We start from the raw sequence: 27,988 nt of genomic DNA, 5'->3' as shown, positions 1-27,988 counted from the left end.
CTGGAGTGCAGTGGTACGATCTTGGCTCACTGCAACCTCCACCTTCCAGGTTCATTCTTTGTTTCGTTTTTATTTTTAATGTTTTTGATTTAAAATTGGGGTTCTTTTTGTCATTTTTTGTTTTGTTTTGTTTTGTTTTTTGTTTTTTATTTTGGAGTCTCGCTCTGTCACTGATGCTGGAGTGCAGTGGCGCGATCTCTGCTCACTGCAACCTCCGTCTCCCAGGTTCGAGTGATTCTCGTGCCACAGCCTCCCCAGCAGCTGGAACTACAGGCGCACGCCACCACGCCTGGCTAATTTTTGTATTTTTAGTAGAGACGGGGTTTCACCATGTTGGCCAGGAAGGTATCCATCTCCTGACCTCATGATCCACCCACCTCAGCCTCCCAAAGTGCTAGGATTACAGGCGTGAACCACTGCATCTACCCGGCCTTAAAATCCGTTTTAACTGGTATAAGTTATAGCGACTCCTGTTTGCTTTTGGTTTTTGTTTGCATGGAATATCTTTTTCCATCTATGTACTTTCAGTCTATATGCACCTTTACAGGTAAAGTGAGTTTCTTATAGGCAGCATATAGTTGCATCAAGTTTCCTTGTTTTTGTTTGTTTTGTTTTTGAGACAGAATCTCTACTAAACATACAAAAAATTAGCTAGGTGTGGTGGCGGGCACCTGTAGTCCCAGCTACTTGGGAGGCTGAGGCAGGAGAATGGCATGAACCCAGGAGGTGGAGCTTGCAGTGAGCCAAGATTGCACCACTGCACTCCAACCTGAGTGACAGAGCGAGACTCTGTCTAAAAAAAAAAAAAAAAAATGTTGTTCAGGCATGGCAGCTCATCCCTGTAATCCAAACACCTTGGTTGGCTGAGGCAGATGGATCACCTAAGGTCATGAGTTCAAGACCAGCCTGGCCAACATGGCAAAACCCCATTTCTATAAAAATACAAAAATTAGCCGGGCACGATAGCGGGTGGCTGTAATCCCAGCTGTTTGGGAGGCTGAGGCAGGACAATTGGCTGAACCCAAGAAGCGAAGGTTGCAGTGGGCCAAGATTACACCATTGCATTCCAGCCTGGGTGACAGAGCAAGACTCCACTCAAAAAAGAAAAAAAAAAAAAGTTGTTCATCCCTGTCATCTATCCAACTTCTTTCCCATCACTGAACTCTAAGTCCTGCCATTTTCCTGGTAGGGAGGAACTTCATGGCCATGGATGTGAGTTATCCAAACACTCAGAAGAAAAGAATCTTGACTTTCTTCTCTTCTTTGACCTTCTTCACTCTATTTCAGCCAACATTCCCACAGCCACCCCCAATCCTTGTCATCACTCTGAAATGTCAAACACAGACATGTCATTCTCTGACCACAACCACTGGTACCCCAACTCCCCCACTGCTTCATTGCCAATGGCCTGAGGGGTATACTGGCCAGCTACATCTTTGGTTAAGGTTCCAAAGAGTACAAACACTACAGAAGGTCAAGTCTCCCTCCTATTAAAAGACTTTCTTCTAACATTTTGAAACCTTTTGTTACATGTTTACACAGAAGTATTTGAAGAAACACAAGAGATTACAAGCAGTTTTTCTAATGTTTCATAAAGAAAAACAAGCGGGACCTGGCAGTCCAAGTGGTGGTTAACGGCACGAAATTTACATTCACAGCCAGACGTGGTAGCTCACGCCTGTAATCCCAGCACGTTGGGAGGCCAAGGTGGGCGGATCACCTGAGGTCAGGAGTTTGAAATCAGCCTGACAAACATGGTGAAACCCCGTGTCTACTAAAAATACAAAAATTAGCTGTGCATGGTGGTGGTAATCCCAGCTACTCAGAAGGCTGAGGCTGCAGAATCACTTGAACCCAGGAGGCAGAGGTTGCAGTGAGCCAAGGTCGCACCATTGCACTCCAGCCTGGGCAACAAAAGCAAAAGAGCAAAACTCCATCTCAAAATATATATGTGTGTGTGTACGTGTGTGTGTGTGTGTGTATATGTATATATATACGTATATGTGTATATATATGTATATGCACATATATGTATATGTGTGTATATATAGAGATGTGTGTGTGTACATATACATATATATACCGTCACACAAGACCATACTAAGACTCTATCCTCATTAGCTGTGAAATGCAGAACCAAGTCACTTACAACCGACTTTTGGGTCCTTGCCTAACTCATTTGCAAAATGGAGATGATAAAGCCAACCTCACGGTCTTGGCAATGAGTTTAATTAAGATTATGCTCATAAAAAGCTTCCCACAGTTCTGGGGTTTTCTTCAAGCAGATAAATGGAGCTGGGCTAGGACTGTTTTAATCCAAACACAGACGAGCAGAGGAAAATATCAGATGTTCAGCTGTATGCAACATGGCCCACAAGCCTGCATACAGACACCTGAATGCACACATGAAAACATCCACATACTTACATGTAGTCACCCAGTTGTGAATGCGTACACACAAATATGAATATGCAGCATACATCTTGTTTCACACAGAAATGCACATCGTAGACACCCCTAAATCATGTGTGCACACATGATGTATGCAGAGACACACATAAAAATTGGCAAGCATTGAGAAACAGTGGCACACCCTCTCAGGCACACACACACATGTGCATGTGTAGACATAAGTTGGAATGGATACCCATTATCAAACACAAACATACACCCCACAAAGCCTAGTGCACACATAAATTCATGTATCAACAGGGACATACTGAAACATACATGCACATAGACACTACAAGCATGCACCCAGAATGACACACAGACAGTTGTATAAATGAGGAAAACATGGCAAAGGAGAAAGAGAAAAATAGAAAGACAGGATCCAAGACAGACAGGTGGGCAAAGTCCTGTGCAGGGCTCCAGGGCCAACCAGAATGACCTAAGAGTCTAATGCTGGCCTGTCCTTCTGCAGATACTGCCTAACTCAGCACCACGCTCCAGGAGGCCATGAAGGATTAATTTCCTATTCAAAACTCCATGGGGTAAATCTTGGCTGTGCTGAGGAAGGGATGGGGAAAGAGGTTCCCAAAGACTCTGTCCCTTCCCTCCTTCCCAAAGGAAAAGATTTGGGAGCTTTAGACTAGAGAATGTAAAAGCAGGGAAGGTGCTTAGGGAACATCTCATCGATCCGCTTCATCCTACAGATTAAAGAGAACAACTACTATTCGTTGAGCACTTACTGCCATGTCCTCATCTGCATTAACACATACACTTCTCCCCTAAATAGCCAAAGAGGTAGGAGCTGTTCTTTGCTCCATAAGGCTCAGAGAAATGAAGTCAGCTGTTCAAGGCCACACAAAAAATAAAGGATAAGGTTAGGATTCCAATCCAGGCCTAAATCATTGTACCATCCGTCCAGAAAGGAAAACTGAGGCCCAGCAAAGAAAAGGGATCTTCCTGGGTTCACCACTAACTCATTCTGAAAGCCTGTACCCAAGACACTGCCCACTGGGACAAGTCCCTCCCACATGATTTCAGACACCATTCTCTCACTCTATGCTCCAGGGTAATCAACAAGTCCAACATCGATTGACCTCTATGTCCACAAATACTGGAGTTCTCCCAGCCTGTTTCTCCTCACCCCTCCGTGGCCAGGTCATGGCAGCCTGCTGACCACTCAGTGCCCTTCCCTGTGCCAACATCACTGAGAAGCAAACTCCCCAAATGTCTGTCTCCCACCTTTTTAGGAAACAAGAAGGAAAAGGAGGGGCCGGCCCAAGTGCAGGCTGGTGACCAGGATTAGCGGGATTGACATCTGCCCAGCTGGTGTTAATCCTCCTTCCCACCTCTTCCCCTCCAAAATCAACAAACAACTTTTCTCTCTTCACCTTGTTCTCTGAACTTTGCTCCCTCCACACAGGTCTCAGAGCTCAGCATCCCAGAACACTTTCAGGAAGATGTCAGTCCTGGGGGTGCCAACCTCACCCACCTCCCCTTGTCCAAAGTTGGTGACCCTGAGGACAGGTGCAACCCTCAAGGGTCCAAACATCAGAGCCTGTGCTGTGGCCATCTGGAGCCCCTCTCAGGATCTGGCTGAGGCTCATCTCAGGCCCACATAGGACCAATCTCAGCACCTGCCTCATGCTCACGTCAGAGCCCACTGGAACCAACCTCAGATCCTATATGGTGCCATTCTTATACCTTCCTGAAGCAGGACACTCTTATGCCCTGAATGACACTTGAGACAACACACAGAGCCCTCTTGGCACCAAACATGACTTTAATATTCTTCTGCTGTCAAGTTCAGTGCCAACTTCTTTCCCATCCTTGAGTACACCTGGGGGCAGTCCCAAAGCCAACACGATGCCTCCCCTCCCTGGCCGTACCTGAGGCTGATATCAGAACCCGCCAGTGTCATCCCTGTGTCCACTGCTGATGCCAGTCTCAGCACCCATCTCCTGCTAAGCCTGGCCCGCACTTGACTCCCAGGGTGATCTAGGCCAGTCAATGAAGGCGGACGAGGAGAGAGTTCACATCCCAGCTCCCTCACTTACTCCCTGTGTGACCTCACTCAAGAGGGTTTATGGAGTCCAGATCTGCTCATCTTCAAAACGAGGATGATGATGAACCAACCTCATTGTTACAAAGATTCAACCAGGTCATACACACCTAGACTTGATCTTCCCATATACGACCGTGCTCACCAAAGGGTAACTGTCCTGTTTACTAAGGAAGAATTTCCCTGAGGGAAGGACAGGAGGCTACTCATCCCTTCTCCACTCCCACCCACCCCAGGCTCTGCCTCTGTGCCTAACACTGGAGTTTACCCCAATCTCTTCTCTTATTGTTCCCTCTGCCTGCTAACAGTAGTAACCCCTGACAAAGCAGGAATCACCCTTAAAGGAGATTTAACTCACCCTCAAATATGATCTTCTCTTCCTAAATACACCCTTTCCACTGGCAGGAAAATCAAATCCACAAAGTGGAACTAAGGACGCAGAGGAGGAGAGACGGGAGTTCAGGGCCACTCACGCATGTCCCCTGCCCACGGTCTGTTTTCTGTCCTCTGTAGACCCTTATATAAAATGAGAAACATAAATAACAATAATAATATTCATAGGAATGATACAATCAATCTAGTGGGTTTTCCTAAGGATCTGGGTTGGAAACCAGTGGAGGTCTTTGTAAATTACAACCCTTGGCACACTTGAGTTTTTTCCACCATTTGGGGGTTGTTATTACTATTTCTCCACACCTGGCCAATCCCTCTGCCAACTGATAACTCGAGGCACTCTTCTCCAAGTGTGGGGAAAGTTCCCCTGAAATACGGATCCGGTCTTCCACCCCTTTCCCAACCAGAGATGTGCAGTGGAGGTTCTATGGCACCCATCCTGGCCTCACTCTGAGGTTCCAGTGAGGATTCTGTGCATCAAGAGACAGCTCTGGGCCAAAGCAAAATCGTCAGCCCCTGGGCTTTCTGGGAGGAGCTCCTGGGCTTTCTGGGAGGAGCTGCTGGGCTTGCTACACACTCCTCCTCCCAGAAACTCCACACCCACACCCTGGGTCTTCCTAGCCCGAAGTCTCTTAAGTCCATATGTCTGGAATCCCCTTTCCTGAGACCCTTAACCCTGCATCCTCCTCACCAGAAGACCCCCAATGCACAGCCACACTTTTGTCTCACCCTAATAAAACCCAGATCTTTGGATTTCTCTCCCCTGGAACCCCCAAATCCAAAACTTTGAGGTGTATTCTCACTCTCAGAACCCAAATCCAAAGCCCAAGTGCTCCCCTGTGTAAATATTCCAAACTCCTCAGTTCTACAGTTTATCTGTTGCCCCCTCCTAAATCCACAGCCCTAGGGCACCCTTCCCGAAGTACCACAGACTTAGTCTGGAGGCCCCCTCTCTGTTCAACTGCCCTGTGGTCCCCCTCCTCCTCCCTTGTTGGCTGTGTCCCAAGCTAGGCGGGATTCATGATGGGGGGTGTAGTGGGGAGGTGAAATGAGGTGATTATGTAATCAGCCAAAGTCCACCCCTCTTTTTCAGGCAGTATAAAGGCAAACCACCCCAGCCGTCACCATCGATCATCCCACTGCCACCATGCTGGCCTCAGGGCTGCTCCTGGTGGCCTTGCTGGCCTGCCTGACTGTGATGGTCTTGATGTCTGTCTGGCAGCAGAGGAACAGCAAGGGAAAGCTGCCTCCGGGACCCACCCCATTGCCCTTCATTGGAAACTACCTGCAGCTGAACACAGAGCAGATGTACAACTCCATCATGAAGGTGTCCCAAGGCAGGGAGATGGGTGGCACGGGGTGGGGGCTGCCCAGCTGGCTGGGGCTTTGTGGCGGGGATTGACCACTGTGGACCAGAGACTCAGGAAAGGGAGTTTTGGAGATTCATCATCAGGGTCGTAGCCAGGAAAGACAGGATCCTGGGATGTCCAGCTCCCTGACTGTAAGAACCTGGGGACGAAGGATCCCAGTACTTGACATCTCCGTGCTGGGCCCATTCAGAGTGGGGGCTGCTCCCTCTAACCACTCCCACCCGCCTCCATCAGATCAGTGAGCGCTATGGCCCGGTGTTCACCATTCACCTGGGGCCCCGGCGGGTGGTGGTGCTGTGCGGACATGATGCCGTCAAGGAGGCTCTGGTGGACCAGGCTGAGGAGTTCAGCGGGCGAGGCGAGCAGGCCACCTTCGACTGGGTCTTCAAAGGCTATGGTGAGGGGGTGCCCAAGAGGGGGAAGGTGGCCAAGAGAACACAATGGTCTCAGTGTCCCCAGCCTTCTCCCTGACTCTCCTGCCCACTGGAGGCTATGGCAGAGACCCCGGTCTGGTTTTATCTCCCCATCTCCCTTCATTGTGGGCTCTCCCTGTGTATCCCTCAGCTGTCTCCAGCGTCCCTGTCCTGATTCCTCCCCGCCTCTCTCTGCCTCCATCTCCTTGTTCTCTCTCAGTGGAGTCTCCTCTTTCCCCTCTCTCCATCTCTGAGGACATCCCGGGTTTCTGTTTTCCAACCCTGGTCCTCTGTCTTCATTTGTCTTTTTGTCACTCTCAGCTTCTGTGCTTCTCCGTGTTTCTCCTCTCTCCGCTTCCCTCTCCCACTTCTTCCTCTGTCTTAGGATTTCATGGTATTCAAACTTCCACATCTCCAGCCTCCATCTCCTGGTAACAGTCTCTCTTCCTTCCAGACCCTCTCTGTTTCTGTCTCCGTATTTTTTTCTCTCCTTCAGCTCAGCTTAAGAATCTTTCACCATTTTTATTTCCTCCTCCCAGATCTCCCCATATCTCACATCCCCTCCCTCCATCCTCTTCCTCCATCTCTCTTTCTCTTTCTCTCCCCCCTTCCTTCCCTTCCTCCATGGAGTGTCCCCCTATTCCTCTGTTTCTCTGGGCATCTGTCTGTCTCAACTTTCTGCTTCTCTTCTGATTCTCTTATTCTTTCTACCCGGTCAGTCTCTCTCTCTCTCTCTCTCTCTCTCTCTCTCTCTCTCTCTCGCTCTCGCTCTCGCTCTCGCTCTCGCTCTCTCTCTCTCTCTCTTCTCTGACTGAGTTTGCAGCTCTCTTGGGCACTCGCGCTGAATCCATCTCTCTCCCACCCCACTCCCTCTCTGCTCCACCCTTGGGGAGCCCCCTGAAGCTGGTCTGCTCCTGCCCCCACCGCCCCCTGACCTCTCTCCACCCCCACGTTCACCTCCCCAGGCGTGGTTTTCAGCAACGGGGAGCGCGCCAAGCAGCTCCGGCGCTTCTCCATCGCCACCCTGCGGGACTTCGGGGTGGGCAAGCGCGGCATCGAGGAGCGCATCCAGGAGGAGGCAGGTTTCCTCATCGAGGCCCTCCGGGACACGCATGGTGAGCAGGGAACCCCGAGTGCGGGGACAAGAGCAGGAAAACGCCCAGGGCTAGGGACCCCCGCGCGCGCGTTCTGCCTGAGGATGGGGACTCGGTGGGGAAAGGCCCCCGCACTTCCAGCCCTGGAGTCTGGCGCTGGGAATTTGGCTCAACAGGGCCCTGCCTCCCGGAATTCTGACTCTCCTCAGACCTCTGAGTTGACTCTCTCCCTGACCTTCTTCTCCGGCCACATCTGCAGGCGCCAATATCGATCCCACCTTCTTCCTGAGCCGCACCGTCTCTAATGTCATCAGCTCCATTGTCTTTGGGGACCGCTTTGACTACGAGGACAAAGAGTTCCTGTCTCTGCTGGGCATGATGCTGGCAATCTTCCAGTTCACGTCAACCTCCACGGGGCAGGTAACCGGCTGCAGACTGGCCCCTGACGCCCCTACTGCAACCTGTCAACTGCTCCCCTACCTGGAGACAGGTGCCCCAAACTCCCACCCCCCTCCAGACAGTGTCCCCTCAAAATCAGCCCCCAATATTGGACAACTGGGCAGTTGCAACAGAACCCAGGATGGGTGCCCAATACCCAGTTTCCAAGGATACCTGAAAAGCTCAACAGATGCTCCCCAGAACAGAGCCTGCCGGCAGGATGCAAGCCCTCAGCTCAGCTCTCTCACCTGGGCACGTGTTCCCATCCCCAACTTAACCGTAATCTGTAACAGGGGCTCCCTACCCTGTTCTTCTGAATATTTTATCACCTGGACAAATGACTGCCTCAACCCACCTCCTACATACCTGAACACCTGGTGCTGCAAAATTCAGCCCATCATAATCATTTCACATCTACACAAATGTCCCAAATTAGCCCACTGGAATATCTGGCCAAGCACCCTCTACTTCACCCACTTAAATACCTGAAAACCTGAAAACATCAACAGCTGCCCTAACCAACACCCTAAACACATAAATATCTAGACAGATTATTCCCCAGACACCCAAATAAGTGTTCCCCAACACTTTCCAATCACACACCCTACAGAGGTGCCCCCGATGCATCCCACTTGGATAGGTAAACACCTGAACAGGTATCCCCTCCACTTCAACATCTTCACCAGCCCCACTTTAATACCTGAACACCTGAACAAAAGCCCCCAATCCAGACCCAATAAATATCTGGGTAGTTGTCTCCAACCAAGCCCACTTGAATGCCTAAATACCTAGACAGATGACACTCCCCTCATACCAGCCCCACCTGAGTAACTAAACACTTGAAGAGGTGTCTGCCAACTCAATTCCACTTGAATATCTGAACACCTAGATGTGTGCTCCAATCCAGCCTCATTTAAATACCTGAAACCTAGATATATGCCTCAGTTCTTCTCACCTAAATTACTAGACCATGGCCCTGGCACCTAATCCACGTGAAAACTGAGATATAAGTTCACATTCAACCCCAGTGAAATACCTAAACACCTGGACAGATGCCTTTAACTCAGTTCCTTCCTTGCTATGAAACAAGTCCCATTCCCATCAGCTCCTGGCCCCTGACAACTGTCCTTTCCTCCCATCCTCTCTCTGCAACCCCAGCTCTATGAGATGTTCTCTTCAGTGATGAAACACCTGCCAGGACCACAGCAACAGGCCTTTAAGGAGCTGCAAGGGCTGGAGGACTTCATAGCCAAGAAGGTGGAGCACAACCAGCGCACACTGGATCCCAATTCCCCACGGGACTTCATCGACTCCTTTCTCATCCGCATGCAGGAGGTACACCCCAGCAGCCAGTGCGGGGAGGTGCAAAGCCAGGCAGGGGGAAATCAGACTGGGAGTGGGGTGGGCAGACAACACAGGCCCATTCAAATTAGCCCTCATCATAATAATCCTCACAATTGTCCAGGCGCGGTGCCTTACACCTGTAATCCCAGCACTTTGGGAGGCCGAGGCAGGTGGATCACCTGAGGTCAGGAAATCGAGACCAGCTTGGCCAACACGGTGAAACCCCCTCTCCACTAAAAATCCAAAAATTAGCTGCGCATGGTAGCGCCCAGTGGGGCAGAGGTTGCAGTGAGCCAAGATCACGGCACTGCACTCCAGCCTGGGTGACAGAATGAGACCCTGTCTCAAAAAAAATTAATTCTTTTAAAAGTAATAAATGAGCTTGCATGGCCATGTGCATGTGCAGTTCCAGCTACTCAGGAGGCTGAGCCTAGAGGATTCCTTGAGCCCAGGAGTTCGAGTCCGGACTGTGCAACTTAGCAACACCAAGTCAGTATAAGAAAAAAAAAAAAATGACAGCTAAGTTGATAATTAAAGGACAGATGGTCAGCAAGGTAAAGAAGCTGAGAAGGAAGAGCATTTTGGGCAAAGCCAGCAGCTAGGGCAAGGGCTGGAAGCTAGAGCGAGTCTGGTAGATCTAGGGTCCCTCTTTCCATTTTTGGTCTGGACCAAAGAGAGGTAGATCCAAAGGAAAAGCCCTAGAAGGGCCCTGAGGGCAAGAGGAGTGAGGTTGGTCTAAAGCCCCCTCTCCCCGCAGGAGGAGAAGAACCCCAACACGGAGTTCTACTTGAAGAACCTGATGATGACCACGCTGAACCTCTTCATTGCAGGCACCGAGACCGTCAGCACCACCCTGCGCTATGGCTTCCTGCTGCTCATGAAGTATCCAGAGGTGGAGGGTAAGGCTGGAGGGGGAGGGAAGTGGAGAGCCCCAGACGCTCAAAACTCCACTGACCCTGGTGCAATGTCCCCACCTGTCCCAGATCCCAGGTGGGACATGCTTTGCTGTCCACAGACAGGGCAATATTCAGCTGACAAGCATCAGCTGAGTCTCACTAGTTCATAAAATATTGAAAATCTCTGCAGTGATTGGTCAGTCACTTCTGTCCCAAGCCCACTGAGTGCCTCGCTACCCGCTCCTCCGGATCATCCCCTGAGTTCCTCTCTGTGCTTCCCCTGTGATTCTGGCACAGTCTGGTTAACAGGATTCTACTCCAACAATGAGAATGGCTGAGGTCTGTTATGAATGGTCTACCTCTGTATCATATGTGGAGACATGTCATCCACCCTGTTTTACCTATTCAGACTATCATCCCTGCCCTGAGACCCCTAGATACCTACACATTCCCCCTCCTCCCCAAGCCAAGGTCCATGAGGAGATTGACAGAGTGATCGGCAAGAACCGGCAGCCCAAGTTTGAGGACCGGGTCAAGATGCCCTACATGGAGGCAGTGATCCACGAGATCCAAAGATTTGGAGACGTGATCCCCATGAGCTTGGCCCGCAGGGTCAACAAGGACACCAAGTTTCGGGATTTCTTCCTCCCTAAGGTGCTATCCTCCCCACCCCCCAGACTACAGGGAGTTCCAGCCCCTCTCTGTGTCCGCAGCATCTCACCCCCATTAGAAGCTTTCTAGACCCTGTCCCACTCCCTCAATCAGTCCAAAAGGACTTCCCCCACCACCACATCCATTCCACCTTCCCACTTAGAGACTCCTGAGTTCTGCATCTCCCCAGACTTTTTGTGTCAGGAGAATCAACCCCATGTTCCCAAACTTCCTGTCTTAAGAAACAGGAGCCCCCTTTCCATTAGGCCTTTTGCTTTAGGGACACAAGTCTCAGGTCCCCCAAACACCCTGCCTAGCAGGACATGGACCCCATGTCTCCCAAACTTCCTGTTTCAGAGACATGAACCTTCTATCCCCCAAAGCTCCTTTCTCAGAGGACCCCAACTCCTTCATGCCTGCCACTTCCGCTTATGTAGGGCACCCTAGTTCCCCCTCCAGCCCCTGTGTACTTTCACCAATCCCCCAACCTGCCTCATCACATACACCTTCCTCCTCCCTCCCAGGGCACCGAAGTGTTCCCTATGCTGGGCTCCGTGCTGAGAGACCCCAGGTTCTTCTCCAACCCCCAGGACTTCAATCCCCAGCACTTCTTGGATGAGAAGGGGCAGTTTAAGAAGAGTGACGCTTTTGTGCCCTTTTCCATCGGTAAGAGACTAACTACTGTTTGCCGCCAGGCCACTGCTCACACCAGCAGGCGCCTCCCTCACCCAGCTCCCCTCTGTGCTGTGTAGTCTGGTATTTCTCCAGCTTGGAATTTCCTGTTAGAATCTACCCTTGAGCCCCCAGCTGATACTTCCTTAACTACCAAGCACCCACTACCTGCGCCCAGGTAAAAGGAAAGGAAACGGCCGGGCCCGGTGGCTCAAGCCTGTAATCCCAGCACTTTGGGAGGCCGAGACGGGCGGATCACGAGGTCAGGAGATCGAGACCATCCTGGCTAACACGGTGAAACCCCGTCTCTACTAAAAAAAATACAAAAAATTAGCCGGGCGCGGTGGTGGGCGCCTGTAGTCCCAGCTACTCGGGAGGCTGAGGCAGGAGAATGGCGTAAACCCGGGAGGCGGAGCTTGCAGTGAGCTGAGATCCGGCCACTGCACTCCAGCCTGGGCGACAGAGCAAGACTCCGTCTCAAAAAAAAAAAAAAAAAGGAAAGGAAACATCTTCCCCCGTAGATTCATTTGTCTAGGGTCACACAGCAGATTCTTCGGATCCCTAAAAAGGAGATGAAGGCACAGGAGTCGTATTTGCAAGTGTATGGGGCAGGAAGGAACATCTAAACCTCCCATTGCTATACCTGGCATGGATCACCCCATCTATGATGGATGCGTGACATTATGCCTTTTCCAAAACCCATAGAAATGTACAACACAGATAAACTCTAATATAAATTATGGACTTTGGTTAGTAATAATATATTAATTTTGGTTCACCATTGTTACATCTCTTATAGAAAGAAACTGAGGCTCAGGGAGGATTAAAGTCTCCTCTGAAAGTCTCTGAGTTCATAATATTCCACCTCTCCTCCCTGGGAGAGCCGCAGCTGGAGGTCGGTAGTGGGGCGAGGCTGCACTGAGAGTGGGCTTCACCTCCACCCCTCCCGCCTCTCCCCCTCAGGAAAGCGGAACTGTTTCGGAGAAGGCCTGGCCAGAATGGAGCTCTTTCTCTTCTTCACCACCATCATGCAGAACTTCCGCTTCAAGTCCCCCCAGTCGCCCAAGGACATCGACGTGTCCCCCAAACACGTGGGCTTTGCCACGATCCCACGAAACTACACCATGAGCTTCCTGCCCCGCTGAGTGAGGGCTGCGCTGGTGCAGGTCTGGTGGGCGGGGCCGTGGAAAGGGCGGGGCTAGGGGCGGGGCTCGTGGGAGGGGCGGGGCTAAGAATGGGGACGGGATGGGGGAAAGGAAGCCGTGAGGTGGTTAGAGGGAAGAGAAGAAACAGAAGGGGCTTAGTTGACCTTGATAAGGTGCTTCCGAGCTGGGATGAGAGGAAGGGAAACCTTACATTATGCTACGAAGAGTAGTAATAATAGCAGCTCTTATTTCCTGAACCAGTACCCCCGTGTCAGCTTTGTACAAAAAGCGTTTGTTCACAAAGCGTTGCACGCTCACCTCACTTAATTGCCACAAACCTCTGTGAAGGGGAAAAGCGTTCATGCCCATTTTACACGTGACAAAGCTGAGACTTAGAAAGTTGTCTATCTGATGTCTCACAAAACATGTGCCCAGAAAATCTTTGAACACAGATCTGTGCCCATAGCCCTCTAGAAAGATTCTTAAAAAGCACCCCTTCCTCACGTAAAACAGCTTAGTATAGCATCACATGGCCTGAACATCCCTGTCCTGGGGCTTTTTCCAGAGACCTAGTGAGTGGCTGTCCTGCCTTCACTGCCCACATGCCCACACTCTCACCTACTCAACATGCTTTGAATTCCAGGGTGTAATCTGTGCTCACTACCAGGTAAGGCCGCTGTGGCCCATTCAGAGTCAGTCCGGGGACACAACGAGACATGAATGGACATACAGAGTCAGTCCATTAACAAATATTTTGCAGAGCAGAAGTTTTTAATTTTAATGATGTTCCATCAGTATATCCCTTAAGGAAGAAGTTGAAGGAGAGAACCACTTACAGAGAAAGATGAGAGAACTCTGGATCAGGACATACCATATGCATGTGTGTGATCATGTGCAGGTGTGCATGTGACCGCATATTCTCCTCCATGTATGCATGAAACACATTCCACTATGGGTTTCTGAAGGTGGGGCTCTCCGGATGGATCTGGTGTCTGTTGTAAGACCCAGCTAAGAGTTTCACAACCACTGCCCACTCTCAAAGAAGTTAGTGTATGGCCCCCTTAGAAGCTTCCTTACAGCCTTCATGAAAATTAACTCCAAGTTTATTATAGACCTAAATGAAAAATGAGTATCTATAAAACTTCCAGAAGATAATGTAGGAGAAAATCTAGATGCCCTCAAGTTTGGTGATGAGTTATTAGATACAACACCAAAAGAACAATGCTTGAAAGAAGCACTTGATAACTTCTGTGTCATTGAAATTAAAAACTTCTTCTCTGAAAAACAATTGTCAAGAGAATGACAATACAAGCTACAGACTGGGAGAACATATTTGCAGGGGACATACCTGATAAGGGACTTACATTCAAAATACACAAAGAACTGTTAAAACTCAACAATAGAAAACAACCCAATTAAAAAATGGGCAAATGATCTGAGCAGACACTTCGCCAAAGAAAATATACACATAACAAATAAATATAAGGAAAGATGCTCCGTATCACATGTCAGTAGCCATTTCAAATTGAAACAATAATGATGTTCCACTACCCACCTATTAGAATGGCTAAAGTCCAAAACTGACAACACCAAATGCTGACAAGTAGGTGGCTCAACAGGAACTGTCATTCATTGATGGTGGGAATGCAAAATGGCACAGCTACTTTGGAAGATAAATTGGCGGCTTCTTGCAAAGCTAAACATATTCTTACCATGTGTTACAGCAATCATGCTCTTCGGTATTAACCCCAAATAAGTTGAAAACAGATAGCCACACAAAAACTTCTGCACAGATATTTATAGTAGCTTTACTCCTAATTGCCAAATCTTGTAATCAACCAAGATGTTCTTCAACAAGTGAATGGATAAATGAACTGTGATACACTCATACAATGAAATATGGCAGGGCATGATCACTCACACCTGTAATTATAGCACTATGAGAGGCTGAGGAGGGCAGATCACTTGAGGTCAGGAATTCGAGACCAGCCTGGCCGACATGGTGAAACCCCATCTCTACCAAAAATACAAAAATTAGCCAGGAACGGTGGCATGCACCTGCAGTTCCAGCTACTTGGGAGGCTGAGGTGGGAGAATTGCCTGAACACATGAGGCAGAGCTTACAGTGAGCTGAGATGGAGCCACTGCACTGCAGCCTGGGAGACACAGTGAAATTTTGTCTCAAAAAAAAAAACAAAAAAAAAAGAAGAACAGGAAAAAAGAAAAGAAATATGATTCAGCAATAAAAAGAAATCAGACCACAGAAAGACATGGAAGAACCTGAAATGTGTGTAGCTAAGTGAAAGAAGCCCCTCTGAAAAGGCCACATACTATATGATTCCAACTATATGACAGTCTGGAGAAATGAAACTGTGAAGACAGTACAAAGATGGTAGTTGCCAGGAGTTTAGGGAGGAGGGAGGTGTTTGTTCTTCCCTTTGGGGTGACGAGTTCTTCCAGGCCCCAGGCAGGAACAGAGATGCTGTCCAGGAGCAAAGGCCTTAGCAATCTACCTGGTGCTCTAGTCTATTGCAACTGAGCTGGCACCTCAAATCAATCCGTGTGATACATCATATCAACAGAATGAAGAAGAGAAACCATATGATCATCTCAATTGATGCTGAAAATGCATTTGATGGAATTCAACATCCCTTCATAATAAAAGGCCTCAAAAAACTAGGTATAGCAGGAACATAGCTCAACATAATAAACGCCATGAATGACAGACCCACAGCTAGTATCGTATTGAATGGGGAATAACTGAAAGTCTTCCTCTAAGATCTGGAACATGACAAAGATGCCCACTTTCATCACTGTTATTCGACATAGTACCAGAAGTCCTAGCTAGAGCAATTAGACAAGAGAAGGAAAAAAAAGGGCATCCAAATTGGAAAGGAAGAAGTCAAATTATCCTTGTCTGTAGATGATATGATCCTCTATTTGGAAAAACCTAAAGGCTCCACAAAAAGACTATTAGAACTGATAAACAAATTCAGTAAAATTGCAGAATACAAAATCAACATACAAAAATCAGTAGCATTTCTATCTGCCAATAGCAAACAATTTGAAAAAGAAATTTTTAAAAATCCAGCCTGAGCACCATGTCGAAACCCCATCTCTACTAAAAATGTTTTAAAAATTAGCTGGACCTAGTGGTGTGCACCTGTAATCCCAGCAACCTGGGAGGCCAAAGTAGGAGAATCTTTTCAGCCCAGGAGGTCTAGGATGCAGTGAGCCAAGGTCACATCACTGCACTCCAGCTCTACATGACAGAGCAAGACCTTATCTCAGAAAAAGGTAATCCCATTTACAATAGCTACAATACAATGAAATACCTAGGAATTAACCCAAGAAGTAAAGGATCTCTATAATGAAAACAATAAAACACTGATAAAAGAAATTGAAGAGGACACCAAAAATTGAAAAAATATTTTGTGTTGATGGATTGGAAGCAGCAATATTGTCAAAATGTTCATACTACTTAAAGTAATCTACAGATTCAATGTAGTTCCTATCAAAATATGAATGACATTCTTCATAGAAAACAGAAAAAGCAATTCTAAATTTAAACAGAACCACAAAAGATCTAGAGTAGCCAAAGCTACCCTAAGCAAAAAGAACAAAATTAGAGGAATCACATTATCTGACTTCAAATCATATTATAGAGCTATAGTAACCAAAACAGCAAGATACTAGCATAAGTTATGTAGACCAATGGAACATAATAGAGAGCCCAAAAACAACTTCATACATCTACAGTGAACTCATTTTCAACAAAGGTGCCAAGAATATTCATACATTGGGGAAATAACATTCCCTTCAATAAACGATGCCAAGAAAACTGGACATCCATATGCAGAAGAATGAATCTAGACCCCTATTTTTGACATACGCAAAAATCAAACCAAAATGGATCATAGACTTAAATCTATGATCTCAAACATGAAACTACTAAAAGAAAATATTGAGAAAGCTCTCTAGGACACTGTGCTGGGCAAAGATTTCTCGAGTAATACCCAACAAGCACAGGCAACCAAAGCAAAAACAGACAAATGGGATCACATCAAGTTAAAAAGCTTCTGCACAGCAAAGGAAACAATCAACTAAGAGACAACCTACAGAATGGGAGAAAATATCTGCAAGTTATCCATCTGACAAAGAGTTATTGACAAAAATATATAAGAAGTTCAAACAACTCAATAGGAAAAAATCTAATAATCCAATTTAAAAATGAGTACAAGATCTGAATAGACATTTCTCAAAAGACATACTAATGACAAACAGGTTATTTGAGAAAGGGCTTGTATTAATCTGTTCTCACACTGCTATAAAGAAATACCTGATGGCATGGTGGCTCATGCCTGTAATCCCAGCACTGTGGGAGGCCAAAGTGGGCAGATCACCTGAGGTCAGGAGTTCGAGACCAGCCTGGCCAACATGGTGAAACCCTGTCTCGACTAAAAATACAAAAAAATTAGCCAAGTGTGGTGGTAGGCGCCTGTAGTCCCAGCTACTTGGGAGGCTGAGGCAGGAGAATTGCTTGGACCTGGGAGGCGGAGGTTGCAGTGAGCCGAGATCGCACCGCTGCACTCCGGCCTGAGAGACAGAGTGAGACTCCATCTCAAACAAAAGAAAAGAAATACCTGAGACTTGTATTAATCCGTTCTCACACTGCTATAAAGAAATACCTGAGACTGAGTAATTTATAAAGAAAAGAGTTTTAATTGGCTTACAATTTTGTAGGCGGTACAGGAAGCATTCTGGGGAGGCCTCAAGAAACTGCCAATCATGGCAGAAAGCAAAGGGGGAGTGAGGCATCTTAGACGGCGGGAGCAGGAGCAAGAGAGAGTGAGGAGGGAAGTGCTGTACATGTTTAAACAACCAAATCTCATGAGAACTCACTCACTATCACAAGAACAGCACCAAGAGGACACTATGAAACCATTCATGAGAAATCCAGCCACCCTCCACCAGAGCCCACCTCCAACATTGGGAGCTACTATTCAACATGAGATTTGGTGGGGACACAGATCCAAACCATATCAGTGCTCATCATAATCATCAGAGAAATGCAAATCAAAGCTACAATGAGATGTCATCTCACCCTAGTTAAAATGGCTTTTATCCAAAAGACAGGCAATAACAAATGCTGGCAAGAATATGGATAACAGGGAACTCTCATACATATCTGTTGGTGGAAATGTAAATCAGTACAACCACTATGGAGAACAGTTCGGAGGTTCCCCATAAAACTAAAAATAAAATTACCATATGATCCAGCAACCCCGGTGTATACATCCATATTACCACATGATCCAGCAATACCACTGTATATATCCAAAGAAAAGAAATCAGTATGTCCAAGATATATCCACATTCCCATGTTTACTGCAGCACTATTCACAGTAGACAAGATTTGGAAATAACCTGAGCGTACATCAACAGATGAATGGATAAAGAAAATGTGGTACATTCACACAGGGGAGTATTATTCAGTCATAAAAAAGAATGAGATCCTGCGTTTACAACACAGATGCAACTGGAGGACATTATGTTAAGTGAAACAAGCCAAGCACAGGAAGACAAATGTCGCATGTTCTCACTCCTACGGGGGAGCTATAAAAAAAAAATTGAACTCATGGAGGTAGAGAGTACAATGATGGTTAGCAGAAGCTGAAAAGGGTAGTGGAGAAGGGAGGATAAAAAGGAGATGGTTAATGGGTACAAAAATACAGTTAGGTAGAAAGAATAAAATCTAGTGTTGGTAGCACAATAGGGTGAATGTAGTTAACAATGATTTATAGTATATTTCAACATAACTGAGAGTGGAATTGAAATGTTCCTAAAACCAAGAAATGATAAATGCCTGAAGTTATGGATATCCCAATTTCTTTGATTCGATCATTACACATTGTGTGTATGTATCGAAATATCATACGTACTCCATAAACAGTACAAGTTTTATGAAAGAAAAAGAAAAGATTGGCCAGGGTGCGGTGGCTCACACCTGTAATCCCAGCACTTTGGGAGGCCAAGGCAGGCAGAACCACTTCAGCCCCGGAGTTCAAGACCAGTCTTGGCAATATGGTGAAACCTTGTCTTTATAAAAAATACAAAAAGTAGCTGGGCATGGTGATGTGCACCTGTAGGCCCAGCTACTTGGGAGGCTGAGGTGGGAGGATGGCTTGAACCTGGAAGGACAAGGCTGCAGTGAGCTGTGATCATGCCACTGCACTCCAGCCTAAATGACTGAGCGAGACTCTGTCTTAAAAAAAAGGAAAAAAAAGAGGGGAAGGGAAGGGAAGGGAAGGGAAGGGAAGGGAAGGGAAGGGAAGGGAAGGGAAGGGAGGGGAGGGGAAGGGAAGGGAAGGGAAGGGAAGGGAAGTGAGGGGAGGGGAGGGGAGGGGAGGGGAGGGGAGGGGAGGGGAGGGGAGGGGAGGGGAGGGGAGGGGAGGGGGAGAGAAAAGAGAAAAGAAAACGGAGGGAGGAGGGAAGGGGAGGGGAGGGGAGGGGAGGGGAGGGGAGGGGAGGGGAGGGGAGGGGAGGGGAGGGGAGGGGAGGGGAGGGGAGGGGAAGGGAAGGGAAGGGAAGGGAAGGGAAGGGAAGGGAAGGGAAGGGAAGGGAAGGGAAGGGAAGGGAAGGGAAGGGAAGGGAAGGAGGGAGGAAGGGAAGGAAGGAAAATATTCATCAACATGATACAGCAATGTTTAGTGGGTTTTACTGTGTAGGTCTTACACTAAATGGAAGCCAAATGCAATGCTAGGTATGGCATTTTTTGTGTTATTGCTTATGGCATTTTTATTTTAATTTCCAAATAAAGAAGTGTGATCGATTTTTCCATTTTAAAAATCTTTGTCTACCCCAAGTTCACAAAGATTTTCTCCCATGCTTTCTTTTGAAGAATTCATAGTTACAGCTTTAACTTTTAAGTCTGAGTCATTATGAGTAAATTTTTAAATATAGTGTGAAATAAGAGCAAAAGCATATTTTTTCCTTAAGGAAATTCAGTTATTCCAACACTTTCGTTGACTTTCCTTTCTCCCATTGAATAGCTTTGGCACCTTAATCAAAAATCAGTTGATTATATAAGTGTCCATCTCTAGACCTTCTTTTCTATTTCATTGATCAGTATATGCCTACATGACTTTATTGAAAAATAAGGTGAGCCCTCTGAGTTTGTTACTCTTTTATAATTACTTTGACTAGTAGTTGTAAAAGATACACATCTTAGAATCTTATGTTTTTATTTTATTTTATTTTATTTTATTTTATTTTATTTTATTTTAGAGACAGAATCTCGCTCTGTCACCAAGGCTGGAGTGCAGTGGCGCGAACTCAGCTCACTGCAACCTCTGCCTCTGGGGTTCAAGTGATTCTCCTGCCTCAGCCTCCCGAGTAGCTGGAATTACAGGCACTTGCCACCATGCCCAACTAATTTTTGTGTTTTTAGTAGAGACAGGGTTTCACCATCTTGGCCAGGCTGGTCTCACGCTCCTGACCTCAGGTGATCTGCCCACCTTGGTATCCCAAAGTGCTGGGATTACAGGTGTGAGACACCGCACCCGGCCACATCTTAGAATTTTAAAATCAGCTTATTAGCTTATATCAAAACAAAAAAAGCCTGCTGAAATTTTGATTGGGATTACAAATAATCTATTGATCAATTTCAGAAGAACTGACATCTTAACAATATTAAGTCTTCCCATTCATGGCCATGGTATATCTCTTTATTTAGATATTTAATTTCTCTCATCAATGATTTGTAGTTATGCTACTGCACAACTTTTATTAATTTTATCTTTAAGTAGTTTATGTTTTCAATGGTATTATAATAAAAGGCTTTCAATATCTCTTAAAATCTTAAATCCTGGCCATGCGCAGTGACTCATACCTGTAATCCCAACACTTTGGGAGGCCAAGGTGGGTAGATCGCTTGACCTCAGAAGTTCGAGACTAGCCTGGACAACTTGGTAAAATACAGAAATACAAGAAAATTAGCTGGGTGTGGTAGTGCACACCTATGGTCCCAGCGACTCGGGAGGATGAGGTGGGAGGATGAGGTGGGAGGAGCGCTTGAGCCTGGCAGGCAGAGGCTACAGTGAGCTGAGATTGTGCCACTGCACTCGAGCCTGAGTGACAGAGAGAGACCATGTTTAAAAAAATAAACAAATGAAAATATCTTAAATCCAGAGCCATACAGAGTTTTGTAATAAAAGATTCTTCTGTATTCACATTTAAGAACTACATTCTCCAATGGCTACAAATTTCTATTCTAAGAAGCTATCATTTCTTTTTTTTTTTTTGAGATGGAGTCTCGCTCTGTCGCCCAGGCTGGAGTGCAGTGGCCGGATCTCAGCTCACTGCAAGCTCCGCCTCCCGGGTTCCCGCCATTCTCCTGCCTCAGCCTCCCGAGTAGCTGGGACCACAGGCGCCGCCACCTCGCCTGGCTAATTTTTTGTGTTTTTAGTAGAGACGGGGTTTCGCCGTGTTAGCCAGGATGGTCTCGATCTCCTGACCTTGTGATCCGCCCGTCTCGGCCTCCCAAAGTGCTGGGATTACAGGCTTGAGCCACCGCGCCCGGCCAGAAGCTATCATTTCTTTTGATACCTATTGATCATGATGGGGAATGAAAATGGGTCCAGTGTGGTCTTGTCAATCCAGGAATTTTTCAGAGGAAGGATTTAATATTGGTTGAATGCCCAAAAATCCAGCTTACATGGGAGGAACAAAGGGAGTTTGGTTTAATCATCATAATCCCAAAACTAGCACAGAAAGCGGGTATGGCCTCAGACATCACCCAAGGTGCTGAAAGGAATCGCCTCCCAGCCACAACACACCTGCTCTTTCCTCTCCAAACCACTAATGCCCATCCCAACTCCAGATTTTTGAAAGGGTCAACTCCCACTTTCCAAAATCCTGTTTAAAGGATACTTCTGGCTGGGCATGGTGACTCACGCCTGTAATCCTAGCACTTTGGGAAGCCAAAGAGGGTGGATCACTTGAGGTCAGGATCAGCCTTGGCCAATATGGTGAAACTCTATCTCTACTAAAATACAGGAGTTTGAGACTAGCCTGGGCCTCAAGCCTTAAGCAATCCTCCCACCTCAGCCTCCCAAATTGCTGGGATTACAGGTGCGAGCCACCGTGCCCAACCTGCACTCTTAATTTATAGAAAGAGATAAGATAAATGAACTTGTATTAGAGAATCATTCAGAAATAAGTATTTCTATGCCATATGGTTCAAGGCAATATATTAAACATCTTCTAATTGCATTATAAAATTACTAAATATAACTATTCAAGGTGATTATGAAAATATGATTATTCTAAAAGGCTACACTTTTTAAAATACAGATAAAATTATTGTAAAAATTAGGATTAGGGAGGAATTTCTGTTGTTTTATGTGTGTGTGGGTGTTTTGTTTTGTTTGTTTTTGTTTTGCTATATCTGTAATGTTTTTAAAAAGTGATTTCTCCCCTAATTTTGAGCTGTGCAATTAATGTTTTGTTTGTTTGTTTGAGACGGAGTCTTGCTGTCTCACCCAGGCTGGAGTGCAGTGGAGTGATCTCAGTTCACTGCCTCCATCTGCTGGGTTCAAGCGATTCTCCTGCCTCAGCCTCCTGAACAGCTGGGGTTACAGGCATGTGCTAACAAGCCCAGCTAATTTTTTGTGTGTGTATTTTTAGTAGAGATGGGGTTTCACTATGTTGGCCAGGCTGGTCTTGAACCCCTGACCTCTGGTGATCTGCCCCCTCCTCGGCCTCCCAGAGTTGTGGGACTACAGGCGTGAGCCACCGCGCCTGGCCTAAAATCTTAAAAATAATAAAAGAAATGTTTAAATGCTATTTGTGACATTAATTGAAATCCGATCAGAGTCTGTGATATAAGATACAAATACAACCTGCTCCACTCCTAAAAATAACAAGAAAGTAATACTACTAATAACTAGCAACTCTCGTGAGTGCTTATGTAGCAGGATTTGGAGTTCCAGCCTAGTTTTGCCGAAACTCCTTATTTAATCCTAGGCCGTCTGTGAACAACAGTTTCCTGTTTTGTGATCTGGGGGGTGGTAATAATTACTGCCCTCTCCATCAAAAATGAGATCAGATCACACAGGGTGTGAAGAATTATCAGTGGCCACAGGGAAAACAACAGTTAACATGAGCTGAATGCCTACTATGTGTCACACACTGTTTTAAGCAATTTATACTTTTCTTTTCTTTTTTTTTTTTTTTTTGAGATGGAGTCTAGCTCTGTCACCTAGGCTGGAGTGCAGTGACACAATCTTGGCTCACTGTAACCTCTCTGCCTCCTAGGTTCATTTAGAAAATTGTCATTTGTCCATGTGACAGTTGATAATTATTCACATTTCATATGGGCAACCTGCCAGACAGGAGAAAGTACTTCCCATGTTAGAAGACATTTATTGGCCGGGCGCGGTGGCTCAAGCCTGTAATCCCAGCACTTTGGGAGGCCGAGACGGGCGGATCACAAGGTCAGGAGATCGAGACCATCCTGGCTAACCCGGTGAAACCCCGTCTCTACTAAAAAATACAAAAAACTAGCCGGGCGAGGTGGCGGGCGCCTGTAGTCCCAGCTACTCCGGAGGCTGAAGCAGGAGAATGGCGTGAACCCGGGAGGCGGAGCTTGCAGTGAGCTGAAATCCGGCCACTGCACTCCAGCCTGGGTGACAGAGCGAGACTCCGTCTCAAAAAAAAAAAAAAAAAGACATTTATTATCTTGTTTTGCTACCACAAAAGTTCAAAAAAAAAAATTAAAACGAACAATGGACCAGGATACTGTAGTAAAGCATTTCAAAAATTATTAAATCAGTGGAAAATTACACACACAACAGGAATTCCTTATAATTCCCAAGGACAGGCCATAATTAAGAGAACTAATAGAACACTCAAAGCTCAATTGGTTAAAAAAAAAAAAAAAAAAAAGGAAAAGACAGTAAAGAGTGTAACGCTCCCCAGATGCAACTTAATCTAGCACACTATACTTTAAATTTTTTACACATTTATAGAAATCAGACCACTACCTCTGTAGAACAACAACTTAATGGTAAAAGGAACAGCCCACATGAAGAAAAACTGATTTGGTAAAAAGATAATAAAAATAAAACATGGGAAATAGGGAAGGTGATAACGTGGGGGAGAGGTTTTGCTTGTATTTCTCCAGGAAAAAAACCAGCTTCCAGTTTAGGTATCTACAACTTACAGATAATGCTGTCATCCACCAAGAAAGCAGAGCTGCCAACTTGGGCACAATTAAAGAAGCTGACACAGTTGGCTGAAAAAAGCCTAGAAAACACAAAGGTGACACAAACTCCAGAGAATATGCTGCTTGCAGCTTTGATGATTGTATCAATGGTGGTAAGTCTTCCCATGTCTGCAGGAGCAGCTGCAGCTAATTATACCCACTGGGCCTATGTGCCTTTCCCGCCCTTCATTCGGGCAGTCACATGGATGGATAATCCTATTGAAGTATATGTTAATAATAGTGCATGCGTACCTGGCCCCACAGATGACCGTTGCTCTGCCCATCCTGAAGAAGAAGAAATGATGATAAATATTTCCATTGGGTATCATTATCCTCCTATTTGCTTAGGGAAGGCACCAGGATGTTTAATGCCTACAAGCCAAAAGGTTGGTAAAAGTAACTACTGTCAGTGCCACCAGTAGATTTACTTATCACATGGTAAGTGGAATGTCACTCGGGCCACAAATAAATGATTTACAGGACCCTTCTTATCAAAGATCATTAAAACCTAGGCTTAAGGGGAAGCCTTGCCCCAAGGAAATTCCCGAAGAACCAAAAAGCCCAGAAGTCTCAGTTTGGGAAGAATATGTGGCTGATACTGCGGTGGTACTACAAAACAATGAACTCGGAACTAGTAGAGACTGGGCCCCTCGAGGCCAATTATATCATAATTGTATGGGCCAGACTCACTCATATTCACAGGCCCCAGCCATCTTGCCCATTAATCCGGCCTATGATAGTGATTTAACTGAAACACTGAACCAGATTTATAGAAGGTTAGAATCACCCTATCCATGGAAATGGGGTGAAAAGGGAATTTCATCACCTGGACCAAAGTTAGTTAGTCCTGTTACTGGTCCTGAACATCCAGAATTACGGAAGTTTACTGCGGCCTTGCACCACATTAGAATTTGGTCTGGAAATCAAGCCACAGGAACAAGAGATTATAAGCCATATTATACTATCAACCTAAATTCCAGTCTGACAATTTCTTTGCAAAGTTGTATAAAACCCCCTTATATGCTAGTTGTAGGAAACATAGTTATCAAACCAGATTCCCAAACTATAACCTGTGAAAACTGTAGATTTTTTCCTTGCATTGATTCGACTTTTAATTGGCAGCACCATATTCTACTAGTGAGAGCAAGAGAGGGCGTGTGGATCCTGTGTCCATGGACCAACCGTGGGAGGCCTCGCCATTCATCCATATTTTAATGGAAGTATTAAAAGGAATTCTAACTTGATCCAAAAGATTCATTTTTACTTTGATTTCAGTGATTATGGGCCTTATTGCAGTCACAGCTATTGCTGCGGGTGCTGGAATTGCTTTACAATCCTCTGTTCAAACTGCAAAATCTGTCCATGATTGGCCAAATAATTTCTCAAAATTGTGAAAATCTGAGACCCAAATAGATCAAAAATTGGCAAACCAAATTAATGATCTTAGACAAACTGTCATTTGGATGAGAGATAGGCTCATGAGCTTGGAACATCATTTTCAGTTACAGTGTGACTGGAATACGTCAGATTTTTGTATTACACCCCAAGCCTATAATGAGTCTGAGCATTACCGGGACATGGTTAGACACCACGTACAAGGAAAAGATAATCTTACTTTAGACTTTTCAAAATTAAAAGAACACATTTTTGAGGCATCAAAAGCCCATTTAAATGTGGTGCCAGGAACTGAGGCAATCGTGAATGCTGCTGATGGCCTCGCCAATCTTAACCCGGTCAGTTGGGTTAAAATCATTAGAAGTTCCACTATTGTAAATTTCATATTAATCCTTGTATGCCTGTTCTGTCTATTGTTAGTCTACAGGTGTATCCAGCAGCTCCGAAGAGACAGTGACCAGCGAGAAAGGGCCATAATGACGATGGCGGTTTTGTCAAAAAGAAAAGGGGGATATGTAGAGAAAAGAAAGAGAGATCAGACTGTTACTGTGTCTATGTAGAAAAGGAAGACATAAGAAGTTCCATTTTGATCTGTACTAAGAAAATTGTTTTGCCTTGAGATGCTGTTGATCTGTAACTTTAACTCCAACCCTGTGCTCACAGAAACACGTGCTGTATGGAATCAAGGTTTAAGGGATCTAGGGCTGTGCAGGATGTGCCTTGTTAACAATATGTTTACAGGCAGTATGCTTGGTAAAGTCATCGCCATTCTCCATTCTCGATTAACCAGGACACAATGCACTGCGGAAAGCCACAGGGACCTCTGCCCAAGAAAGCCGGGTATTGTCCAAGGTTCCCCCCACTGAGACAGCCTGAGATATGGCCTCGTGGGAAGGGAAAGACCTGACCGTCCCCCAGCCTGACACACATGAAGGGTTTGTGCTGAGGAAGCCTCTTGCGGTTGAGATAAGAGGAAGGCCTCTGACTCCTGCATATCCCTGGGAACAGAATGTCTCGGTGTAAAACCTGATCATACATTCATTCTATTCTGAGATAGGAGAAAACCGCCCTGTGGCTGGAGGCGATATGCTGGCGGCAATGCTGCTCGGTTACTCTTTGCTACACTGAGACGTCTGGATGGAGAGAAGCATAAACCTGGCTTAGGCACACATCCGGGCACAGTACCTTCCCTTGAATTTATATGTAACCCAGATTCCTTTGCTCACATGTTTTCCTGCTGACCTTTTCCCCACTATCACCCTGTTCTGTTGCCGCATTCCATTAGCCGAGATAGTGAAAATAGTAATCAATAAATACTGAGGGAACTCAAGAGACTGGGGCCGGTGCTGGTCCTCCATATGCTGAGTGCCAGTCCCCTGGGCCCACTGTTCTTTCTCTATACTTTGTCTCTGTGCCTTATTTCTTTTCTCTGCCTCTCGTCCCGCCTGACGAAAAATACCCACAGGTGTGGAGGGGCTGGCCCCCGTCAGAGACAAGCCTGGGCAACATGGTGAAACCCCGTCTCTAAAACAAAATAAAAAAATTAGCTGGGCATGGTGGCGCACACCTATGGTCCCAGCTACTTGGGAGGCGGAGGCTGGAGAATCGCTTGAACCCGGGAGGCGGAGGTTGCAGTGAGCCGGGATCGGGCCACTGCACTCCAGCCTGGGCAACACAGCGAGACTCCATCATAAAAAAAAAAAAAGGAAAAATTTAAAAAAAGAATTAGCCAGGGTAGAGCTTGGGGAGGTGGAATAGCAGACAGAGCTGTGTGTGGGGGCCAGGCTGTGTGGGAGAGGTAGGGTTCCCTGGCAGGTGTGTGGCTGGGGCTCTGGGAAGACTTAGCTGGGTTCTGGAGCCGGAGGTGGACGTATGCAGTGGTGGACACGGTCGGAACAAGGCAAGACCAAGTGGGTGGAGGTGGGGAACGGTGGCTGACACCTGTAACCCCAGCACTTTGGGAGGCCGAGGTGAGAGGATTGCTTGAGCCCAGGAGTTGGAGACCCACCAGGACAACACAGCTAGACCTTGTCTGTACAAAAAATAAAAAGTTAGCTGAGTGTACTGAGTGTGGTGGTGCACGCCTGTACTCCCAGCTATTGATAAGGCTGAGGTGGGAAGATCTCTTGAGCCCAAGGAGCTGCAGTGAGCTGTGATTGCACCATTGTACTCCAGCCTGGGCGACAGAGTGACTCTGTCTCAAAAACAAACAAAAAACTAAGCAGAGCTGGGTTCAGTGGCTCACGCCTGTAATCCCAGCACTTTGGGAAACTGAGGCGAGTGGATCACTTGAGGCCAGGAGTTCGAGACCAGCCTGGCCAACTTGGTGAAACCCTGTCTCTACTGAAAATACAAAAATTAGCTGGATGTGGTGCTGTGCACCTGTAATCCCAGCTACTTG

The 27,988-nt window shown here is 46.4% G+C and overlaps 1 protein-coding gene, 1 long non-coding RNA gene and 1 pseudogene across 4 annotated transcripts in view; 2 read left to right on the top strand and 1 right to left on the bottom strand.

The window, feature by feature from the left end:
* The window catches only part of LOC705034 (cytochrome P450 2F5-like), a 56,653-nt pseudogene that overhangs the window by 8,349 nt on the left and 20,316 nt on the right, over window positions 1–27,988 (bottom strand). Inside the window, exons 7-8 of the transcript XR_013410687.1 lie at window positions 25,019–25,108; window positions 24,445–24,477 (exon numbers count right to left, since the gene is read on the bottom strand). The product of XR_013410687.1 is annotated as a cytochrome P450 2F5-like (transcript). The remainder of the gene's footprint in view (window positions 1–24,444; window positions 24,478–25,018; window positions 25,109–27,988) is intronic.
* On the top strand, window positions 53–4,941 carry LOC144337511 (uncharacterized). Its single transcript, XR_013410700.1, has 2 exons — window positions 53–231; window positions 1,875–4,941. It is a non-coding gene; the product is annotated as an uncharacterized LOC144337511 (long non-coding RNA).
* CYP2A24 (cytochrome P450, family 2, subfamily A, polypeptide 24) lies at window positions 6,029–13,180 on the top strand. Of its 2 annotated transcripts, NM_001040215.1 has the most exon segments (9): window positions 6,051–6,230; window positions 6,508–6,670; window positions 7,652–7,801; window positions 8,040–8,200; window positions 9,377–9,553; window positions 10,320–10,461; window positions 10,925–11,112; window positions 11,634–11,775; window positions 12,745–12,926. In NM_001040215.1, coding segments are annotated over 9 exon segments (1,485 nt in total).

The sequence above is a fragment of the Macaca mulatta genome, chromosome 19 (genome assembly GCF_049350105.2).
Source record: "Macaca mulatta isolate MMU2019108-1 chromosome 19, T2T-MMU8v2.0, whole genome shotgun sequence".
Classification (NCBI taxonomy): domain Eukaryota; kingdom Metazoa; phylum Chordata; class Mammalia; order Primates; family Cercopithecidae; genus Macaca; species Macaca mulatta.
Note: the sequence above shows the minus strand (reverse complement) of the source record. Positions and strands in the feature narration are given on the sequence as shown.

What these genes read in the sequence shown, in the direction of transcription:
- CYP2A24 (XM_077975858.1), top strand. Translation starts at nt 6,051, where the DNA reads ATGCTGGCCTCAGGGCTGCTCCTGGTGGCCTTGCTGGCCTGCCTGACT. An exon ending in GAAGTATCCAGAGGTGGAGG is followed by an intron (nt 10,462 to 10,924) that starts GTAAGGCTGGAG and finishes CTCCTCCCCAAG; the next exon opens with CCAAGGTCCATGAGGAGATT. An exon ending in TTTTGTGCCCTTTTCCATCG is followed by an intron (nt 11,776 to 12,744) that starts GTAAGAGACTAA and finishes TCTCCCCCTCAG; the next exon opens with GAAAGCGGAACTGTTTCGGA.